Genomic DNA, 23,455 nt, shown 5'->3' with positions numbered 1-23,455 from the left:
AACGAGTGAATAAATGATATGAAGGTAAACAACACTCCAACTTGTAAACTTCATGGTCTCACCTCTTCTGCTGGGTTTCATTTCCTAGTAACGGGATTAACCTGCCTATCAGCCGTATCTCCATTCCTGCCTTTCGGACTTGATAACTTCATATTATAATCACTGTTATATTTCATTTGTGGTATTAAAAATAGCTCCTAATTAAGAAAAGACTGGAAGCTCCTATTTATAATATGCATATTTATGTCTAAATGTAAATTCATAGCACATTATCAATGTAAAGAAACTAATGGAACTTTATATTAAGGATGATTCCTGGAAGTTGTTAATGAGTATAGAGGTAGTTGATTTAAGAATAAATTTCTTTAGAAGTGGAAAATTAAAACAGAAAATCACAATAACAAAAAACTCCTGCAATTGCTGTCAAAGAAACAACTACAAGAATCTTGGCACCCAAATGGAAATAGTTACTATAAAAATGCAGTGTTTTTCAGTGACTACGCGGACAAAAATTTCTTTCAGCATATATTTCTTGAGTGACTCATGTACTGTGCAGTGTACTAGGCACTGGGGATACATAATCAAACAGTGAGAAAACCCTGAATGCTTTGATAACTAGAAAAAAATAAGCTCAGAGGATACATGCACACACACACACACACACACACACACACACACACACACACACAAACACACACACACACAAGCATGTTTATATATTCACATATACTGTGAAATAGTAACTGATGTGTTGTAGACTATCCTATTTCTGAAACCAGTGCCAGAAAGATCTTAAATATTATCATACTTAAAGTGAAAGAAGTTATTGTGAAAAAGACCTAATGATAGTATTTTTGGAAGAAAAGGAAATTGTGCTTTGAATTTTCTTAAGTATAAACAAATACAGTTACTCTTCAACAATTATATGCTTGGCCTGTATGGTAGACTGTGTTATTGTTCACAAACCTTTGCAGCCTCTCCCTGGAGAAGTTTTATACTTCCCTTCTCTGTTGACATCATGCCTGGAGTTATGACTTGCTTTGGCTAAAGAAATATGAGTGGAAGTAATTTATGTATACTTATGAGCAAAATCTTTAAGTCAGAATGCAGTTTCCTATGTTCTCTTTTTTTTCCTCTGCTCTGACAATCAGCATTTGCAGATAAAGTTTCTCTATTACTCTAAGGTACAAACTGAAGATTTCCTGTAGTTGAGCCATAGCCAAGTGTTGTTTGACATGTAGCGTGAGCAAAAAATAAACTTTTTGTTGTTAAAAGACATTGAGATTTTGTTACTGCAACGTAACTTAGCTCATTGTTTTTCAAGCTTTAGCATTTTCAAGAATCATGTGGAGATTTTGTTAAAACAGATTCCAGAGATTGTTCGGCCCCACACTTAGAATTTCTGAATTCGGGAGGTCTGGAGTCAGGACCAAGAATTGTATTTCTGATTTGGAAAGCTTTTGTGAAGGAGAGGTGGATAAGAGAAGCCAGCATAAAGTCTTGACCAAAGGTACACTCTTAGGCAATCACCTTTAGATAGGAGAACATGTATGTGGTAGTGAGGGACTGGACACTGGCTCCTTTTCTTTCTTTTTGAGACAGAGTTTCGCTCTTATTGCCCATGCTGGAGTGCAATCTTGATCTTGGCTCCTACTGGGTTCAAGCAATTCTCCTGCCTCAGCCTCCTGAGTAGCTGAGATTACAAGTGCAAGCCACCACACCTGGCTAATTTTTGTATTTTTAGTAGAGATGGGGTTTCACCATGTTGGCCAGGCTGGTCTCAAACTCCTGACCCTCAGGTGATCCACCTGCCTCGGCCTCCAAAAGTGCTGGGATTACAGGTATGAACCACCGCACCTGACCAACATTGGTTTCTTTAAAACTATCCATGCCCCTGTAAAGTATTTGCATGATACCAGTTGGAAGACCATTGTTTTCTACCTTTATTTAGGTGATTTGTGTTTTCTTTTCTATAGTCCAATATCCCTTTACTTGTCTGTGATATTTTGTCTTCACAGTTGAGACCTCAGGAGACAGAGTTAGTTGATTGGGTTGAATTTACAGTTTGATCACCTAACCTCCTTGGACCTTGGTTTCTTAATCTGTATAATTCTTTCATGTTACCTTAGTTCAAATATTTTGGTTTTCTAATACCATTCTATATGCTAGCAAGATTCCATTATGTGTTGACTCTCCCAGTTTCTATTATTTATACTACAGATTAAGTTCAAAATCTTTGAGAGGAAGTAAGCTGGAGTTTTTGAAACTAATATTTCTCTTTCTTGGGGGTCAGGATATGCTAAGTCCTCAGTTAATCAGAAAATGGTAGCTTCCAACCAGGTGCGGTGGTTCGCGCCTGTAATCCCAGCACTTTGGGAGGCCGAGGCGGGTGGATCACGAGGTCAGGAGTTCAAGACCAGCCTGGCCAAGATGGTGAAAACCCATCTCTACTAAAAATACAAAAATTAGCTGGGTGTGGTGGCGGCGCCTGTAATCCCAGTTACTCGGGAGGCTGAGGCAGAGAATTGATTGAACCCAGGAGGTGGAAGTTGCAGTAAGCCGAGATCACGCCACTGCATTCCAGCCTGGGTGACAGAGTGAGACTCCATCTCAAGAAAAAAAAGAAAGAAAGAAATTAATGTTGATTGGAAGATTGTGTTTAATTGAAAACATTTGTTTTCATATTTTTCACTACGATTGTAGAAGGGAAAAAACTGAAAGTATTTGCTTGTCTTGAAGTCTTTAAAAAATAGATTGTTTCAGAGTTATGATTATAATTTTGTATAAGTAATTTTGGTTCATAGCAATGCCATAATTTTAAGACACTTTCTAAGTTTTTCCTGGATTTACGTGAAACACTATTTTGATATTTTTTGGTTGTTGCCTATAGTTAATGAAGTCTACACTCATGCCATTCCTTGGGAACTGCAAACAGGCCTTTCAGTTTAGGTCCAGTGAAACCACAATCTGCTCCTTTTACAGCTATTTTAAAGTTTGTCTAGTGTTACTATTACCAGTTCATTTTGAGAAGGAAATTTATCCTAATTAACATTTCTTTTAGTTACAGTCTGAAGGTGATTCTTGGTTTCTTAGCAATTTAAGGCTGCTTGGAACATGACCTTCCTAGTTTGGATTTTAAAGCAGAAACATTTCCAGCTTCTCCAAGCTTAAGGAGAAATCTGATTCTATTAGAGTTATTACTGTAAGTTTAAGTCCAACTGTTTTCAATTTATAGTTAGTACACACCAGAAAAAAGTGCACAATAATCATCAGGGGACTTACAGTCTCACTTGATTGCCCATACTGCGGTCTGCTTCAGCAGCTTTGCTTGGGCTCTTGAAGACAAAGCCAAGTATCAGTGTTCCATTCTGTATGAAATAAATGTACTGTGAAATGTTTATCAGAATAGAAAATAATATTTTTAATACACTGGAGAATTTCACTATTTAAAGGAATTCTATTGAAAGTTATTGGAGATATAATGTGTTCATGAAGGGAACAAAATAATCTTCCCCAAATTTCTTAATTTCATGCCGTTCCAACTTCAGCTGTTTGTATGTGAGGTTTCTTAAAATAGGGATACAACATTAGTAGTTCATTTTTCTCATGCTAACGCCTTATGAAGGCTGAAACTGAACTCTCTTAAGTCCATTTTATTACTCAAACAAAAAAATTCAACAAAAAAACTGTGGTATGTATGTAAGCAATGTAATGTATTTTAACCACACATCACAAGTTTTGCATAGTAAATTACAATAATCAATTTAACCTATTGGAATATACTTATGTGATTAGAATATTGAACATTTTTTAAAACAAAACAAAAATAAAAGTGTGAAAGTAATTTCATGTCAGTGTTTTCTTGGTGATCTTATGATAAGCATGCATCAATCAAAATGTACAATTGTTGATCATGTCTCAAATACTAAATTATAATTTAGTACTAAGGTAAGCTTGTATACTTGAAAATGGGTTGGAAAATTAATTACAAAATCTAGTGTATTTTATGTGTCTTTTTTTTAAAAAAAGAAAAAATTAACTAAAACTACATAAAATTGCCTATAATCCCAGCACTTTGAAAGGCTGATGTGGGCAGATCACAAGGTCAAGAGATCGAGACCATCTTGGCCAATGTGGTAAAACCCTATCTCTACTAAAAATACAAAAATTAGCTGGGCATGGTGTCACACACCTGTAGTCCTAGCTACTTGGGAGGCTGAGGCAGGAGAATTGCTTGAACCCGGGAGGCAGAGGTTTCAGTGAGCTGAGATTGTACCACTGCACCCCAGCCTGTTGACAAAGCAAGATTCTGTCCAAAACAAACAAAACAAATCAAAAACGACATAAAATTGCATGATTTTCATTAGAATAAAGAGAATTGAATTGGGAGTCACAAATTAGAGGCATTTAAATAAGCATTCTGGTTCCTTTTTAATTTTCAAATTAAACTTTTCAATTCACTCTGATTATATTTGTGCTTACAGTAATTAGACTAATCAAAATTTTGAAGTTCAGGCTATTGTCTGTAACTGTAATTTATAATCAATTTTATATGTCATACTTTTCATAAATCCAATATAGATGTTTACACTTGAACTTTCAGCATTTTCTTTTTTAATTAATTTTGTTCAAATAAAATAATGTAACAATTTTGATACTGGGTGACTTAGTTGGCTAATATAATCAGAGTAGAATAGAATATTTTAAGAATTATCAATGTGTACAACATTTTAAATCCAATTTGTCTTTATTGTTTGCTGACTGAATCTTTTCACATATTTCATTGTGCTTTAGCAATAATATAATGTAACACTTTACTCCAATTGAGTAATTTAAGGAAGTAGATGATGTAAAATGCTGAATTAAAGAAGTTTAGAACTGAACTCATGAAGTACAAATAGAGTAGCTCCTAAAAAGCTACCTTTGCATTCTTCAAGTGATCAACAGCGCAATGTCTTCTGTATATTAGATGCAAAATTAATGTTGAGTGAATAAAGATAGATCATGTAATATTTGATGAATGTTTGAGGTTCCTTCTAATTTAATGAGGAAAAGAAGAACTCTGAAGTGTCCCAATTGATGCTTAATAAATGATTGTTTTCATTATGGCTACCTAATTATCTCTGTTCGTTGGGATCATAGTTTCAAAATATTTCAGCCTAAATCATTTATTTTAGATAGTTGTTTTATGCCTCTTTTTAGCAAAACTTTTACAATCCTGTTAATTAGTAAAGTTGACTAGTTTGAGTTTTATATTCTTTGCCATTGTGTTGGTAGAAGATGAATAACTTTTACACTGTTCAGCCTGTTCCTAAATGATGAAAAATTGATTTTTATGATAAAATTATACAAATAATATATAAATTTATGCTTATTGTAAAAATTCAAAGTGATATAGCCCCATAGAAAGTAAAAAGTTATATTTTCCTGCATGCCTGTTAATTCATCCACCTTCAATAGGTAGTGCAACATAGAAATCATATATTTTATCATTAATGAGATTATGTCTATAGAATTGCTTCTTTACTTAACTGTGTTTCATGCATGCCTTCCTATAGCAGTATATGTCTATCCCAGTAGTTGGTTACGAAAGACCAAGTTTGAAACTTGGAAAGTTTCTCTTTGAACCTTTGCATGAATCACCAATAAGTTTTATAAAATGATAAGTAAATATAGTACTCGTAGTAGCAACTGGTAATCTTAAGAGATAGAGTTTTGTTTGTATGTTTGGTTTTATTCTTGGGGCTAGTGAGATCATTTCTCTTATTACATCATAAGCGATTTAGAAGAATTCATTCTATTTTTCCATTATGATTTTAATAATAAATTGATGATGTAATTAAATAAAATGATGAAATTTCAGAATTGAAAACCACTTAATCAGCCAGTTATGGTAGTCATTTACTTTCAGTTTCTTTTTAATATACAAGGATGTTGAGCCCTAAAGTTAAGTGATTTACTCGATTGTAGAGGAGTTATGATTAGCATCTGTATCCTTTCTCATATCAAGATTTTTTTCACTACACCATATTTTTTTTCCTTTTTGTTTTTAGGTGTTTAATATGTGTAATATAAGCACAGTGGCACATGCCTTTGATTCAAGCTACTTGGGAGGGTGAGGTGGGAGGATTGTTTGAGTCCAGGAGTTCAAGACCAGCTTGGACATCATAGGGAGACCTCGTCTTGGGGAGTGAGGAGGAAGAAGTAATAAATAAGTAAATAAAACGTATAATATCGTTTTAGATGTTTATATTTTTCTTATGTAAAAATTGACACATTAAGTTTATTGCGAAAACGTTACAATCACAGACAAGCAGTGGAAAAAATCCCACATTGTCTGCACCTTCTTCTGAGACCACATTTTGTGTATATGAAATGTATTTTATTTTTTAAAAAATTGACAAATAATAATTGTACTTATTCATGGGAGTACATAGTGATGTTCTAATACATATATAGTTTTTAGATCAGGGCAATTAGCATATCTATAATCTCAAATATTTATCATGTCTTTGTATTGGGAATGTTCAATATTCTCCTTCTAGCTATTTGAAACTATGTATTACTATTAACTGTAGTCATCCCACAGTGACATAGAACTACTAGAACTTATTCCTACTACATAGCTGTAATTTTGTATGTTTTAACAGATCTCTCTATATCTTTTCCTTTCCCCAACCGTTTCCAGCCCCTAGTATTTTCTGTTCCACTTTCTACTTTTTACTTCTATTAGATAAACTGTTTTTAGCTTCCACATATGAGTGAGAACATGCAGTGTTTAACTTTTCCATTCATGGCTTATTTCCCTGAACATAGTGTCTTCCAGTCCATCCGTGTTGCTGCAAATGACGGAATTTCATCCTTTATGTGGCCATATAGTATTCCATGGATATTTTCTGGATATTAATCCCCTCTAGGATGTATAGTTTGTAGATATTTTCTCCCATTCTGTAGATCACGAGAAATATTTTAAGGGAGATTTATAAAGTACATCTTTTACAACGTTTATATTTACCAAATGAGTGAAAACTGAGTAGACAATAAAAAAATTTTAGAAATCAAAATAGTTTGTTTTCATTCTTTTCAGCTCATTAGAGAGCACACAATGAAAAAGCACATTTACATTATCAAATTTTATGTTGATGCCAAACAACAGGGTGTCTTAAACATTTTATAATGGATTATAGGAACATCACACAGCATTAAAATTTTAATATGATATTTGCTTGGGAGAACTTAATGTACTTTAATTAAGATTAGTAACATTTGCATCCCTATAAATGTGTTTTTAGAAGAAAACCTGCAGTAAAATGTTTGCAGTAGAAGTCACACCAATGAACTACAAATTCTTCCAAAAACAGTCTTCTACTGACATCTAGTGGTACAATGTAATAAAGATGACTATGTCATGAGAGTAATTTCATGGAAAAAATATCTTTGTGGGTAGAATTGTTTATTTTACTATCATCTAAATTTCTAATTGAAAATCTGGGCATTTGATCAAGTGTATTATCTTGATAATGATAACACTGAGCTTCTTTATACTTTGCTGTATATAGTATGCAATTCCAACCTGAACCTCTACAATTATTTGTGTATTGACTAAGGTGTTTGATATTATTATGCAGCATATTTCTTTTCCTCCCTGTCTTTTTTGTCTCTATTTTATGTCATAATTTGCCTTAGCACAGAACCTTGCAAGTAGAGATTCAGCAAATATAGATTGATTTATAGTGCTTATTTTGTCATTTGCATAGATTAAGTTGAAAAGTCTGCATATAATGTACACTTGAAAATAAAAATGAGACTTTGTACTAGAATATAATTTGATTAGGATAAATGGATTTTTATTTTTCTTCCTTTGAAGAGATTTTCTGCATTATAAGCTGTGGAGAAGTAAAATATATTTAGTCCTTGGATATTTTCTTTACAATTGTTTCCTGTATGATTGTACCTAGTCTCATGCATTTAAATACTACATTTAAACAAATCAGACCTCTTCCTTGATCCTTAGACTTGTACAACCAGTTGCTTGCTTCCTCAGCATTTCCATTTAATTAGTTAACACACATCTCAAACTTAACATGTCCAAAACAAAAGTTTTGATTTTCTTTTTGAAACTTCCTGCCGTAGTATTCCCTACTTTGGTGAGTGACCATATTATCCTGCCATTTGATCAAACCGAAAATAAATTCAGTGATTTGTAAATTTTCTCTCTTTTACTCCATGTTTAAACCATTGAGAATTTCAGCCAGCTGTACTTCTCTCCTCCTTCTACCTCTATGATCTAGTTGACCATTATTATCTTTCCCCTCCTAATTAGCTTCCTTGCTTCTAACCTTGCCCTCCTGTAAGTCTACCTAGCAGCCCGTGATTTTTTGTTTTTGAAATAGAGCCTAGCTCTGTCACCCAGACTGGAGTGCAATGGCATGATCTTGGTTCACTGCAACCTCCACCTCCCGGGTTCAAGCCATACTCCCTGCTACAGCCTCCCGAGTAGCTGGGATTACAGGCAGCTGCCATCCTGCCCGGCTAATTTTTGTATTTTTAGTAGAGATGGAGTTTCGCTGTGTTGGCCAGGCTGGTCTCAAACTCCTGACCTCAGGTGATCCACGCCCCTCAGGTGATCCGCCCACCTTGGCCTCCCAAAGTGCTGGGATTACAGGCATGAGCCACTGCATCAGACCATAAGTGATTCTTTTAAAATTTAAGATAGATCTTGCCACTTTGTTGAGAACCTGCCAAAGTTCTTACCTTGCCTAAAGGGCTTATGTGAATTGTAGACCATTCCCTCTCTCCACCCCATTGCTAGAATCTCATTCCCTACTACATCCCCCTCCTATTTTGCACCAGCTACAGTCATCTACTTGCTTCTCCTTACATGCCAAGCTGACTCCGCATCATGGGCTGTGTACTTGATTACCTCAAATGGAAATGTTCCCCTCTACTCACTAATGTTTCTGGTCAGATTACCAAATTTTACCTCTCAGAGAGGCTCTTCTCTATGTAAATAATAAAGCCTGACTACGTCACCGTTTCTCCCCTTGCAGCTTTCTTTTTCCTATACCAATTATCACTGTATTACATATTTACTTTTTTTTTTTTTTCGAACTAGCTGAGATTTTATTTTGGACCAAAAAAAACCAAAGCCAATTGAATTGTTTTGCAGCTGGAGGCATGGGTAAGGGGGGTCTCCAGGCAGTGAACTCCCCGCGGGTGGGCTGAGGGCTAGGGCTGAGCGTCGGGTGGGTCTCCGGTTCCCTGTGCTCCCCTGCACAGCAACCTCCCTCCCGGGCTCTGGGGCAGCCTCAGGAGGGGAAGGCTGGGAGGGGCTGTTGCAGCTGTTGACTTGAGCAGGACATCAGAGGACTCGGATACCAGCCTCCCATCACGGGTCTCAATCTTCTTCACAACCACAGCCTTGGTGGAGCTGGTGCGGCTGAAGGAGGAGCCCGCGCCAGAGCCAAAGCTGGAGCCCAGGCCGTAGCTGAGGCCGGGGCTTGTGAGGCCCCCATAGGCAGAGCTCAGACCACCTGCATAGCCGCTGGTGGTCTTTGTGTGGATACTCATGTTCTGCATCCCAGACTCCAGGCGGCTCTCCTCGCCCTCCAGTAGCTTGCGGTAGGTGGCGATCTCGATGTCCATGGCCAGTTTGACGTTCATCAGCTCCTGGTAGTCACGCAGCTGCCGTGCCATGTCCTGCTTGGCCTTCTGCAGGGCTTCCGCCAGCTGCTGCTGCTTGGCACGAACATCCTTGAGTGCCTGCTCCCCGCGATGCTCAGCATCTATAATGGTGGCCTCCAGGGAAGCCTTCTGGCCTTTGAGGCCCTCAATCTCGGCCTGGAGCCGGCTGATGTTCCGGTTCATCTCGGAGAGCTCAGTCTTCGTACGCCCGTGCTTCCCAGCCAGCTTCTGCAGCTCCTCATACTTGACCTGGTATACGCTCTCTGCCTCAGCCCGGCTGCGGTTGGCGATCTCCTCGTACTGCGCCTTGACCTCAGCGATGATGCTGTCCATGTCCAGGGAGCGGCTGTTGTCCATGGACAGCACCACAGAGGTGTTGGAGATCTGGGACTGCAGCTCCCGGATCTCCTCTTCATACAGCTGCCTGAGGAAGTTGATCTCGTCAGTCAGTCCTTCCAGGCGAGACTCCAGCTCTACCTTGTTCATGTAAGCTTCATCCACATCCTTCTTGATGAGGACAAATTCATTCTCCATCTCTGTACGCTTATTGATCTCTTCCTCATACTTGTTCTTGAAGTCCTCCACCAGCCCCTGCACGTTGCCAAGCTCTGCCTCCAGCTTCAGCTTCTCCTGGTCCAGAGTCTCCAGCTGCCGCCTCAGGTTGTTGATGTAGCTCTCAAACATGTTGTCCATGTTGCTCCGAGCCGTTTTCTGCTGCTGCAGGAGGCTTCACTTGGTCTCCAGCATCTTGTTCTGCTGCTCCAGGAACCGCACCTTGTCGATGAAGGAAGCAAACTTGTTGTTGAGGGTCTTGATCTGCTCCTTCTCCTGGGTACGCACAACCTGGATGTTGGGGTCCATGTCCAGCTTAATGGGGTTCAGCAGGCTCTGGTTGATGGTGACGGCGGTGATGCCTCCCGGGCCTATGCTGCTGGCCCCCGCATAGCCTGCACCCAGACCACCGCGGAAGCCAGTGCTGCTCACTCGGCAGAAGCTCGAGGAGCTCGAGCGGGCACTGGGCCCACTCGTGAAGGAGCGGCTGCTGAAGGCCCCGGGGCCAGAGGTGGACACCCTGTAGGACTTCTGGGTCACCCTGATGGACATGGTGGAGGCAGGAGTGGAGGCAGGCGGGCTGAACCAGGGAGAGATTCCAGAAAGCGGAGAAGCTGCTGCTTGCCATATTTACTTTTTTATGTATCTCTTTCCCAACTAGAATACCAGCTCTTCGAAACCAGGGATTCTTTATTGTTCACAGTTACTTCCTCAGAATGTAACGCAGTTCTTATACATGGTGGCCATTTAGTTAATATTTATTGAATAAGTTGGTGAGCCTTAATACTTAAATGGAGAATATGATATGATTTACATTATAATAATGGAATCCACAGAATAACGAGGAACCTTCTAATGGAGTCTGTTTTGTTTAAATCATTATATCATATTTTCAACATTCAACACGGATTACAGTTGTGTTTCAGAGTTAGGTTAATGCTGATAATACTCTTGGTCTCAAAATGCGGGGCCATATTACTAGCTTAAAGATTCTTTTTATGGAAATAATTACTTTTTGGTTCTTTTGACATAGACATCTGACCCTCAATTACATTAACAAACCTTATACACATGAATGGAAAGAAGAATAGCCCCTTTTGAATGCATGCTAAGACTTTATCAATATAAAGTGCTTCCCACAGAGTTCTGCTGAAAGAACTGAACTTCCCTCATAATGAAATTGCAAATTCATTTGTATATGTTCTTTTTATATTTGAAAGCTACTTTTTGATGTTTTGGTCTGCAGTTAAATTTATTAAGTTCACAAATATGCAATTGTGACTAGACCAAGTTACTAGAATTCTTCTTCCTTTCAGCATAGCACAAAGATAAATGGCTGTCTTTTAACAAAAACATACAATAGCCAAAATTTGTTCCCAGATATACATAATCTTTTAGTCAATCTATTGCTTTCTTTTTTCCAGTGTATAGACCCCTTAACCTGCTTCCTTACCATCTTACCTATCTAGATTATGGGTTTTTAAATTACTGTAAAACACTTTCATCAGATGGAAAAAGATAAGTTTAAACATTTTAATTTTTAAAATTAAAAAAACATTAATTTTTCCATGCACATTTTATCTTTCCATCTGAGTTATTTTGCCTTTACCCCTATTCTGTGTAAGGTAGATAATTATGTAGTATGTTAGCTGAATTCTGTGTTTACATTTCTCACTGGTAACATGACCAGGAGGTAGATCATGTTGCTTAACTGAGTTTTTAAGTGTTTTTTTTTTTTCTTATAACAAAAATGGGATACATGTGCAGAAAGTACAGGTTTGTTACAGAAGTATACATGTGCCCTGGTGGTTTGCTGCACCATTGACCTGTCCTCTAAGTTCCCTCTGCGCACCCCCCACACGCCAATAGCCCTTATGTGTGCCGTTACCCTCTCTGTGTCCATGTGTTTTCAATGTTCAACTCCTACTTATGAGTGAGAAAATGTGTTTGGTTTTCTGTTCATCTGTTAGTTTGCTAAGGATGATGGCTTCCAGCTTCATCCATGTCCTGGCAAAGGACATGATCTCATTCCTTTTTATGGCTGCAGAGTATTTCATGGTGTGTATGTACCACATTTTCTTTATTCAGTTGATCATTGATGGGCATTTGGGTTGGTTCCAAGTCTTTGCTATTGTGAATAGTGCTGCAATAAACATATGTGTACATAATGTCTTTATAATAGAATGATTTATATTCCTTTGAGTATAAACCCAGTAATGGGATTGCTGTGTCACATGGTATTTCTAGTTCTGAATCCTTGAGGAGTCACCATACTGTCTTCCATAATGGTTGAACTAACTTACATTCCCACCAACAGTGTAAAAGCATTTCTATTGCTCTACAGCTTCGCCAGCATCTATTGTTTCCTGACTTTTTAATAATTGCCATTCTTACTGGCATGAGATGGTATCTCATTGTAGTTTTGATTTGCATTTCTCTGATATCAGTGATGTTGAACTTTTTAAAATATGTTTGTTGGCTGCCTAAATGTCTTCTTTTGAGAAGTGTCTGTTCATATCCCTTGCCCACTTTTTGATGGAGTTGTTTTAAAACATCTCTAGGGATGTGGATTAACTTAGTTTCTCAGATTTTGTGCTGCCTCTAATACAAATATATATAATTTTAGTTAAAATAGATTTCTTAAATTTTTATGCATTTCCTTTGTGACCTTTCATACAGAAGACATAGAGGAAGAATTGCCCTATTATATTTGAGGCTTAACCCTGTACCTAAGAATATCCAGTGTCTTTATAGATTTATTCAAGGGATTTTGACAATAGATACTCAACACCCCCCCCCCCCCCCCTTTTGTTTTGAGATGGAGTCTTGCTCTGTCACCCTGGCTGGAGTGCAATGATGTGATCTTGAATCGCTGCAATCTCCACCTTCCGGGTTCAAATGATTCTTCTGCATAGCTGGGATTACAGGTGCCCACCACCACACCCAACTAATTTTTTTTATTTTTAGTAAAGACAGGGTTTCACCATATTGACCTGGCTGATGTTGAACTCTGGCTTCGTGATCCACCCTCCTTGGCTTCCCAAAGTGCTGGGATTACAGTTGTGAGCCACCACACCTGGCCTTCAAAAGCTCTTTGTTGAAGTTGATCATTCCTATAAAGAAGAACAAAGACATTGAATAACAGCAGCTGGATGTTGTAAAGCCAGTACAGTAATGTCCCCATTTTAAGATCTTGTTTAAATTTTTTTTGCAAATCTGAGAATCTTTTTTTCTTAATTACCATGTAATTTGAATCTTCCCCAGCTGAAGAGAGTAGACTGTTTCAGGAGTATGTATAAGAAAAAAACATAACTTTTAAAGTCAGACATTACCCTCCAGCCCCTGAATTCTGGAATTCTGGCTGCTATTAGTTTTGTGACCTAAGTTATTGCTTTTTTTTTTTTTGAGCCTCTGCGTAGCAGTGGAATAGAGAAAAACCTCTCTTCATAGAGTTTAGTGATATGATTAAATGAGACAACACATATAAAGAGCTGAAACTGCCCAGCAATAGTAAGCACTCAGTAAATACCATTTGGAGTCCTCTCTTTCTGCTCTCCCTTTACCCCAGCTCTGTTCTTCATGCTCTGTGATCTGTTCTAATTGAGCTTAATCAGAAATTAAAACTGTTGAACTAAACTTGAAACCTTTTTGTGTCCGTTAACTCTATATTATGAATAGTGTTCATTCACTGATTTAATAGGTAGGATGAAGTCAGGCCTTGAATTGATCTATATATTACACCCAGCAGGTGTATGTGGTCTTTTTCTTCTCAGCAAATTAGTCCCCCAGGGATTTGTAGAATGGAGAATGCTCTACTCCCAGCCCTCATTTTAAGTCCGGATGGAGATCTTAGATTTACTTAAGGCTGTCTTCAACCTGAGAGCTGAGCTCTAAGCACTGTTAATGTGACATAGGAAGGCATTATCATAGTAATCATTTTCGTAAGGTAACTTGCTTCATTGCTTGTTGCTCTTTTGACCATTCATAATGTTTAAATTTTTGCCTTAAGAATTTCATCTTTTAAAACATTATTTTCAGAAAAAAAAATCTAATAGTTATATAATATACTACTTATATCTAAAAATATGTTATTTTATGATCATAAATTCTTACTGTTTTAGATGCAAAGATGGTTTGAAAGGATTTACATTTTCTGCACTTAGGTAAGTAACATTTATTTTCATGTTGAGAGAGAATTTACAAGCTAACTTAAAAAATTATACATAATTACAATGACTGTGTACTCAACTTTTAAACTGAAAATAATTTTAGAATTCACAAAGATATTGCCAAGCCTGCAGATAGATAGCTCACTGAAAGACTAATTTGTCAGATTTTTTTCCCCCTAAAAATTAATCAGCTACTTCTTTTGGACCTATTATATGCTTTCTACTGTGGGGTGTTAGAAAAGAAATGCAAGAACCCACTTCAGGGAGCTTGGAAGGACAAAGCTGCACTTGAACAATTACCGCAAAGTTAAGTATTTAATTGTGTGGTACCAGATTATGGGTTTGCTTTAGGGCAAGACTCATGCACTGTCAAACAGATTCAATTTTAAGCATAACTAGAGTCTTTTTTTTTTAAAACCTCATAGCTCATCTCTTAGCATAGCAATTGGCATATGGTATATACACTGTAGAAAGGTTGGTTAGCATTAGCATTATATTTTATAGTTCACCAAGAATTTTCACAGATAAGAAAATTGAATTTTTGCAACGGTTCTGTGAGATGTGTATTTTTATGCCCATGTAACATGATCAAAAAGCCGAGGCTTAGAATATTTGACTAGTATAACATCACACATGTTAACTACATATACTGACTCCGTACCCAGTGTTTGTCTAGTTTATATCATGAATGTTGCCTGTTTTGTAATCTATAAGTTCTATGGATTAGATACTTGGTGAGATTAGTAGTATGATTTTTACTAAAAGTATTGGAGGGAAAAATTAGGGAAAGCTTCAATACTAGCAAAAGTTTTTATATAATTGTCTCAAGGTTATTCTGAGGATCAAATGAGTTAATACCTGAAAAATATTTCAAACAGTGGCTGGCATATAGTAAGTACTCAATAAATGTTGGCTATTATTTTTGTTACTATCCTCATAGATGATATGCCTTAAACTATAAGGCTAGCTCTCGATAACTACAGGGAAGAAGAAGTGCGCTCTGGGTGGAAGTGAATAATATTAGCAAGAGAGTGAAAACTGTAAACATGAAGTACGAGGTAACAGTGAGAAAATGGACTTAATTTTGGTATGAAAAGTTTCTATTAGGAAATATATTTTTTTATAATGTAGAGTAGGGCCAGATCATGGAAGACCTAGGGGTAAAAAAAGACAAACCTGGATTGGATAATGTCAGCAGTAGGGAGCTACTGACGCTTTTTGAGCAGGGCAGTTGACACTGTTTCAGAAAGATTAGTCTGGCTGCAGTATTTGGGACATTAAGAAGAGAGAACCAGAAGATAGAAAGACAATAAGGACTATAATTTGGGTGACAGTGGAAGGATTAAAGAGAAGGAGAAAAAGGTAAGACTTGCAATGAATGAAAATGACAACCAAACTGTCTGAAAGAAGGTGTTATTAACAAAATCACATGGCATGCAAGAAAACTGGTTTGGGAGGGAACAAATGGAGTCTACTGTATGATATCTTTGGTTGTAAGAACTCTGTGGGAACAATAACTTTCTAACTCGTAATACACAACAGTAATTTTTTTACTGTTATTTTTCAGTAATAGATCATGAAATTTATTAGAAAATAAAGTTTTTGTTATTGCTGTTACATTGACTAGAAAGCATTTTGTATTAAGTTTAAAATTGATAACAAAAACAAAAGTTAGGTTTTCAAAAGAAAAGGAAAAACTTAGTCTTGTTTTCCTACATCTCCTTAGACTCCCAGAATTCTTGCAAAAACTTAAAATGTGTCAGATGGTTTTGTGTCTCTTCTTCAAATCCGCTTTTAACAAAGGGCAAGTTTGGACTATTTGCACTTAAATTTTCTCTATATTATGGAAAAAATATCCTAGAAAAAAGTTTGTTAATTCTTCCTAATATTTTTGTTGCTAAAGCAAGAAAATTGTTAAATATCGTGAATTATCATATGTTTATTTGTATATCTCCTTCCACTAAGCAAATTCTGTTTCATTTTAGTACTGTTTCATAATCAATCTGCAGTGTGGTGAATATGGATTCAAGAAATGTAGCTATTTCTTGAATTTATGGTGAATGTGAATTCACCACATTGCAGATTAATTAATCTCAAACTTACAAAGTTGATTCTCAGAAGAATGTTACTAAAAGCTAAATGTATTTTTTATTATCAAATTTTATTGTCAAAAAATAATGTGAGTTAATGTATGTGCTTCTTGTAGGCTTTCAAAAAGTATTATCTGACATGTCGTTCCTGCTGCCTCTTTGTAGTCCTGGCTGTCCTGATTTTTATTGCAGACATATGCTGTAAATTTGTAGCATGTCAAAAGTGCAAAATTTAATATTAATTACAAAGGGAAGTGGAAAGAAAAATGCTTATTGCAGAACAATTCAATATGACTTCCTGACAGTATTAAACTTTGGTGAGGAAAAGATACTCAGTGCTTGATACATTTGAGAATGGTGAGATTCAAATGAATACAATTGTAAAATGGCTTAAGGAAGTTCTCATCTCATACAGATCATAATAGCTGTATCATGAAAACATACGTTGTTCACGCAGAGGAAAGCTGTCCTCTATCCACAAAGGACAAATATTTACAAAGTACACCAGTTTAATGTCTCCTAATTAGACATAGACTAAAAAGCTTTAAAATATTAAACTTTACTTCAGGCCAGGCACAGTGGCTCACACCTGTAATCCCAGCATTTTGGGAGGCCAAGGGGGGCGAATCACCTGAGGTCAGGAGTTAGAGACTAGCCTGGCCAACATGGTGAAACCTCCCATCTCTATTAAAAATACGAAAATTAGCTAGATGTGGTGGTGGGCACCTGTAATCCCAGCTACTTGGGAGGCTGAGGCAGGAGAATTGCTTGAACCTGGGAGGCAAAGGTCGCAATGAGCTGAGATCACACAGCGCTCCAGCCTGGTGACAGAGTAAGACTCTGTCTCAAAAAAGAAAAAAAAAAAAAAAAAAAAGCAAATAAAAAAACACTTCAGTTTAGCACCCTTTTAAAAAATCACTTGTGTTAGTCTGATTCTCACACTGCTATAAAGATACTACTAAAGACTAGTTAATGTATAAACAAAAGAGGTTTAATTTACTCAGTTCTGTTTGACAAGGGAGGCCTCAGGAAATGTACAATTATGATAGAAGGCCAAGGGGAAGTTGTCTTCTCCTTCACAAGCTGGCAGGAGAGGGAGAGAGCTAGCGTGAGGAAGTGCCACACTTTAAAACCATCAGCTTTCCTGAGAACTAATTAACTATCAAGAGAATAGCATGAGGGAAACTGCCCTCATGATCCAGTCACGCCCTACCAGGTCCCTCCCTCAACATGTGGGGATTACAGCTTGAGATGAGATTTGGTTGGGAACACAGAGCCTAACCGTATCAGCACTCCTCAACAAGTGTGAGATAATACAGGAGCTGCAAAGCTAACATTCATTGATAGATGTATTTAGTATACATTTATTCTGCCCCGGATCTTGTACTAAGTGTTGAGAATACACTGGGGAATGAGTCAGATACAGTCTCTGTCCTCAGAGAGGCCTTATGGTCTAGTGGGGAAGACAGTATTAATTATAATTGTCCCAAATGTTGCAAAAGAGAAGTGTAGGTTATCTCAAGAATATATTTTAGGCAGATCTAACCTAGTATTTTTCCCCAAGCGGTGGATAGGAGCAAATGGAGAGAAGAAAGCAGGGAAGTTGTACAAAATTACTTATAGACTAGAAAAACCCAAGTGTAATAATAGAAGTTAAGGGTTCTACAATTCGCAACTTAGTAATACTTTTTTTGTTCCCGTGGGGATGGGTGGGAAGGACAGGGTCGAAGGAAGGAGCATTTAAGATGGATTTTAAAAGACAAGTAAGATTTTTAGAAAAGATACAGGGAAGAATGATTCAGATAAGAAGAGCAATACAGATGCATGGTTTATTTGCAGAATGTCAAGTAGTTCATTTAATTGTACATAATAATCGCTCCTATAGTGAGTATTTACGCTTTCATATTCTGTGCACTCACTCTGCAGCTGATACTGCTTTAAGCGTGAAGTTTGTATTTAATTCAGTAGGCCATAAGCCCTTGAAATTCTTTAAGGATATTTGTCGTCAGTTCGGATATGCACTTTGGGAAACTTCCTCTGGAAATTGTATGTAGGCTGATTTGAAAATTATCTGTGTATATAGATAGTAAAAGTCATGAGAATAGTGTCAAAGACACAACCTCGGGAGAAAAGCCAGCGTCAGACTATGAAGGGGGCGCTAGCCTGATTCATCATAGTTTAAAACATAGTTAGGAATATATGTAGCTTAGTGATTAAGAAACCAGACTTTAGGTCAGACAATTCTGGGTTCAAATAATTGATGATAATTAATTGGTTGTAGACAAGATACTTAACCTCTCATGGGAATTGTGACACCTATAGTGTTGTGGTGAGGATTAATGTATCAATTAATACTTGTAAAAGGCTCAGTTGGCACTGTGCCTGTCATGTAAGATATGCTCAGAAAATGCTAGCTGTTACTGTATTCATTCATTCATTCAATATGTATTGATTAAATATTTACCATGTGCCAGACACTGTGCTGGATGCTGGGATATAATAGTAAAGACGATGTACATGGTCTCACAGACCTCACAGCTGAGTAGGGGTAGACTGCTAAAATGGCACATACTTTACTGTACTGGGGGTTAATTGGGGTATTCTAGCACAGAAGAAAAATTACTCACTGATTTTGGCCTAGGACAGGGTCAGCTTCTCCAGGGAAGTAACCTCTAATCTGAAATAGTCCTAGCCAAAATAGCAACATATTATGAAAGGTATAAGAGAAAGTGTTATATTTGTTCTGGCATAGTTTTACCCTTGTTGCTGATAACAGCAATACAGATCTTAAACTCTTTATGTACACCCACAAGTAAGAAACAACTTAAACACCCACAAGTAAGAAACAACTTCATTTGAACTGATAGCTACCAAAGATGCACAGCTGCCATCTGGTGACAGACAAACCCCTTGCATACCCCTTACGATTTGATAAGTTAGATATTTTACCAAAGTTGTCTGAACAGGATAGGTTGCAGTTGTTGGTAGTAACAGCTTTTTCTTTCTTTCTGAGTATTTACAATTCCATATTCTGTTTGTCACAGGTCTCAAGTTACAGATCTTTTTTTTTTTTTTTTTGAAGAGACAGGCACTTACTGTACTTGCTATATTGCCTAGGCTGGAGTGCAGTGGCATGATCATAGCTCACTGCAGCCTTTAACTCCTGAGCTCAAGAAATCCTCCCACCTCAGCCTCCCAAGTAGCTGAGACTATAGGCCTACACCACCATGCCCAGCTGATTTTTATTTTTTTTGTTAAGGTGGGGGTCTCACTCTGGTGACCAGGCTGTTCTTGAACTCCTGGCCTCAAGTGATCATCCTGCCTCAACTCCCATAATGCTAGGGCTACGGCTCATCACTGTGCCTGGCTCAAGTTCCAGAATTTTAGTGTATTATTATTGATCCTGTTCTGTCTGCATTTTACTATATTTTCTGAAAGCTTGGAAGGTAGTATTGCCTTCGGAATACTTAGTTATTCTTTATATGAGCCATGACTCTTACAGGATAGGTGTAAACAGTGATACTGAAATCTCTGAGAAAGGATACTTCTTGAGGGATATCTAATGGTGATAATACTTTCTATTCATTGACTTTGGAAAAATATAGTCTAGCTTTGATGAGATAGGAATGATATTCTTTTCTAGATATTTTTGTTTTTCCAAAGAAAAGTAAGTAGATTAGAATAACATTGATTTTTTAGTGAAATAATATGAGGACTTGGGGAATCTTGACTGTTTTCTGATTCCTGTTCTATAGTGGCCTCTATTTGCCTGTGTGTATACAGATGACCTAGTGTGCTGCAGCTGTTGATGACTCAAAGTGACATTAGGTATAAATGTTGAGTTTTACTGTAAATGAGAAACTCATTCAATTGTAACTATTAGCCAAATATAAGAAAAAATGTATTATTTTTGTGATTTAAGAGTATTCCCAAGTCCACCTGTTTCTTTTGAAAAACTCTAAGCCATATGTTTAAAGAGCAGTGTCCTAAGTTCACGGGTGCTTCAGAAAAGTGCTGTGCTGTATTTTACTTGCTCAATTTGATTTTAAAATACCTGCGTTATCAAACAAATGACTATTAAATTTTTTTGAGTATTCAGATTTTGAAAGTCTGTTTTTCTTCATAGGATGATTACATTTTATGTAAATTATGAAAATACTATTTCAAATGATAAGATACTTGCCAAAGTGTGTTTGTTTATAAGCGAAGTCTTTTTCTTTTTTCCATCATTGATTTTTTTTTTAAGTGAAAAAATGCCTCACACTGTGCTCTTTTCTTTAGGTTCATTGTAGGGAAGGAAGAAATTCCCACACATTCTTTTTCACCAGAGGCAGCATATGCAAAAGTGGAACAAAAGAGAGAGCAAATCAAGGAAAAACCCAGAAGAATGAGTATGATTGGTCTACTCAGGAAACTCGTGGATTCAATGTGAGCTTTTCATCTTGATATTTTCATCCACTTTGTCACTGTTTCATATGATATTTGTACCATGCCAAGGTATTTTTGTTTTTTATTCAGATAATGATCATTTTTCACCAGAAACTGTTGGTAGAATATTGTAAAAGGCACACAATTGCAAGTGAATATTATTTATTATTTCTGGCAAGGCTGTAGACCATCATATGCCTTTAAAATAGGCTTGCATAAAATTGGAATACTTTCGTATTTCAAACCAGGCAAAATTACAGGAGGCTGTGATGGAGAACTTCAGAAAACTGATAAATATGTGCTGATTTAATGTGCCAAGTATGGAAAGAAGAAAGCAAAATTCCTGAGAAAAATTCAAGAAGATTAAAGAAAAATAAGGAGCAAACCTTAAGTAAAGGATATTTTATAAGAGTGAACATTTTTACAGTTCTCAGACTGAAATGTTTTTATTTGTATATAATAAAAAGAATTTTTCATGTTTCATATAAATTTTCATTTATATTTCTAGTATAGATATTTAAGAAAATTAATAGTTTGAAATTAGATTATCAGCCAATAAATAAAATCTTGGTAGTGATACTTTAGAGAGGGTGGAATGAGTAGGCAGTAAAGTTAGGGGATCAATTATAGCAAGGGTGCCCAACCCCTGGGCCAGTACTGATCGGTGGCCTGATGGAACCCAGCCGCACAGCAGGAGGTGAGCAGCAAGTCAGCGAGCATTACTGTTTGAGCTCCTCCTCCTGTCACATCAGCAGTGGCATTAGATTCTAATAGGAGCACAAACCCCATTGTGAACTGCACGTGTGAGGGATCTAAGTTGTGTGCTTCTTATGAGCATCTAATGCCTGATGATGTGGGGTGGAACAGTTTCATCCCAAACCTCCCTCTCCCCAGCCACCCAGTCTGTGCAAAAATTGTCTTCCATGAAACCTATCCCTGGTGCCAAAATGATTGGGCATCATTGAATTATAGGAAACTGAGTTCCTTTAAGAAATTAGAAGACATATGTTTCACTCTTATTTTCCCTCTACCAGCATCATAACTTTGGACCAGAGATTTAACCAATGTGCATTTCCAAATTCTTATCTGTTAACTGGGGTTGATGATCTCTATTAAGGATTGCTGTGAGCATTAAATGAAATAACATCTCTGAACTTGCCTGACATAAAATATGAGCACGGAGTGGGTACTCAAATTTTTATTGAATTTAAAGATTCTGTCTTCATCTTAACATATACCACATCTAGAAGATAACAGGAATAATTATGGTAGTTGAATTTATTAAACTAGTTCAAAAATAGGTATGGGTTACCTCAGTGGAGGAAAGGGAGAAAGGATCCTATTAAGGAAATAATTTCAACAGGGATCAGAGGGGAATGTAAAGAATGAATTACATGGGTGAATGATGCCTTGGGCATCTGAATTCATCAGGTCATGGCAGAACATATCAGAGTAGCCTCAGTGGGCGTGTTGGAATGAAAGCAGATGCAGAGTAATACAGAAGCAAAGCAAATAATACAGGAGACCGGCAGTCCATGACCTGGGAATCCATTTATATGAAGTGACTAAGAAAGACTAATTGACGGTACAGTTGATAGCAGGATTTAACTTCACTAGCAAAGAAAGTTTAGGCCAGGCATGGTGGCTCACATCTGTAAAACTTAACCCTTTGGGAGGCTGAGGTTGGAGAATCACTTGAGGCCAGGAGTTTGAGATCAGCCTGGGCAATATAGCAAGACTATGTCCCTAAAAAATTTAAAAATTAGCTAGGTGTGGTGGCATATGGCTGTAGTCCTAGCTATTCAGGAGGCTGAGGTGGGAGGATTGCTTGAGCCTAGGAGTTTCAGGCTGCAGTGATCTATGATCATTATCATGCCACTGCCCTTCAGCTTGGGTGACAGAGTGAGACCCCATCTCTTAAAAAAAAAAAAAAAGCAACAACCAAAAAACCAAAAGCAAAGGAAGCTTAATGATTTCAGTGTAGTTCTGGTAGCAATGGCTGAGAAATGTCTTTGAAGGGGACACTTAGAAGTGTGAAGAGTGATGGCTTGCATGAGGCAGTCCTTCTCTTATTCACTGCTTTTCAGGCCTCCAGCTTTAATCACTCAGCAACGTCACATGGCCAGATATGCCTTATCATTCTAATGATGGAAGGGCTATGGCCAGTGTGAACTGAATTGCTGCTGTCACCCTTGACTAGGAAATGCTGTATGCTCCAGCTGTTGTGCAGAATTGGATTTCTGTAAAGGTCTTGCTAATCAGTTTGCGAATGGGATTGGAGAGGTGCAGAGCAAGAACATTGCTCTACAAGTTATTGTTATAAAAAGGAAAACATTCATGTGGTTCAGCCATGAAAATAATTAATTAGCTACGGTCTGAAAGAAGTTATAAAGACTGCTTATTTTGGAACATGAACGCTCAGAGAGAGAGAGCTAAACCCATGTTAGATATTCTTAGATATTTTCTTACATTTTTATGTCTAGGGTGAATAAATAATCTTGGATTCAACATACTAAATAATTAAAATGAGTG

General features: G+C 37.2%; 1 protein-coding gene and 1 pseudogene across 6 annotated transcripts in view; one reads left to right on the top strand and one right to left on the bottom strand.

The window, feature by feature from the left end:
* The window catches only part of TMEM135 (transmembrane protein 135), a 341,452-nt gene that overhangs the window by 297,100 nt on the left and 20,897 nt on the right, over nucleotides 1–23,455 (top strand). For 4 of the 5 annotated variants that reach the window (XR_004274291.1, XM_032295830.1, XM_032295829.1 and 1 more), the window contains 2 exons: nucleotides 14,358–14,399; nucleotides 20,777–20,923. Coding sequence is in view for 4 of the 5 variants with exons in the window: in XM_032295830.1 (XP_032151721.1) it covers nucleotides 14,358–14,399; nucleotides 20,777–20,923 (189 nt within the window). In the remaining variant the exon portion in view is untranslated. The remainder of the gene's footprint in view (nucleotides 1–14,357; nucleotides 14,400–20,776; nucleotides 20,924–23,455) is intronic. The other variant, XM_032295828.1, reaches the window with a different exon arrangement.
* Nucleotides 9,177–10,867, bottom strand: LOC116563227 (annotated as a pseudogene). The gene has a single exon (XR_004274290.1). The product of XR_004274290.1 is annotated as a keratin, type II cytoskeletal 8 pseudogene (transcript).

Source organism: Sapajus apella, unplaced genomic scaffold (genome assembly GCF_009761245.1).
Source record: "Sapajus apella isolate SASKATOON/1434 unplaced genomic scaffold, GSC_monkey_1.0 scaffold34, whole genome shotgun sequence".
Taxonomy (NCBI): domain Eukaryota; kingdom Metazoa; phylum Chordata; class Mammalia; order Primates; family Cebidae; genus Sapajus; species Sapajus apella.
This window is presented reverse-complemented; position numbering and strand designations above follow the sequence as displayed.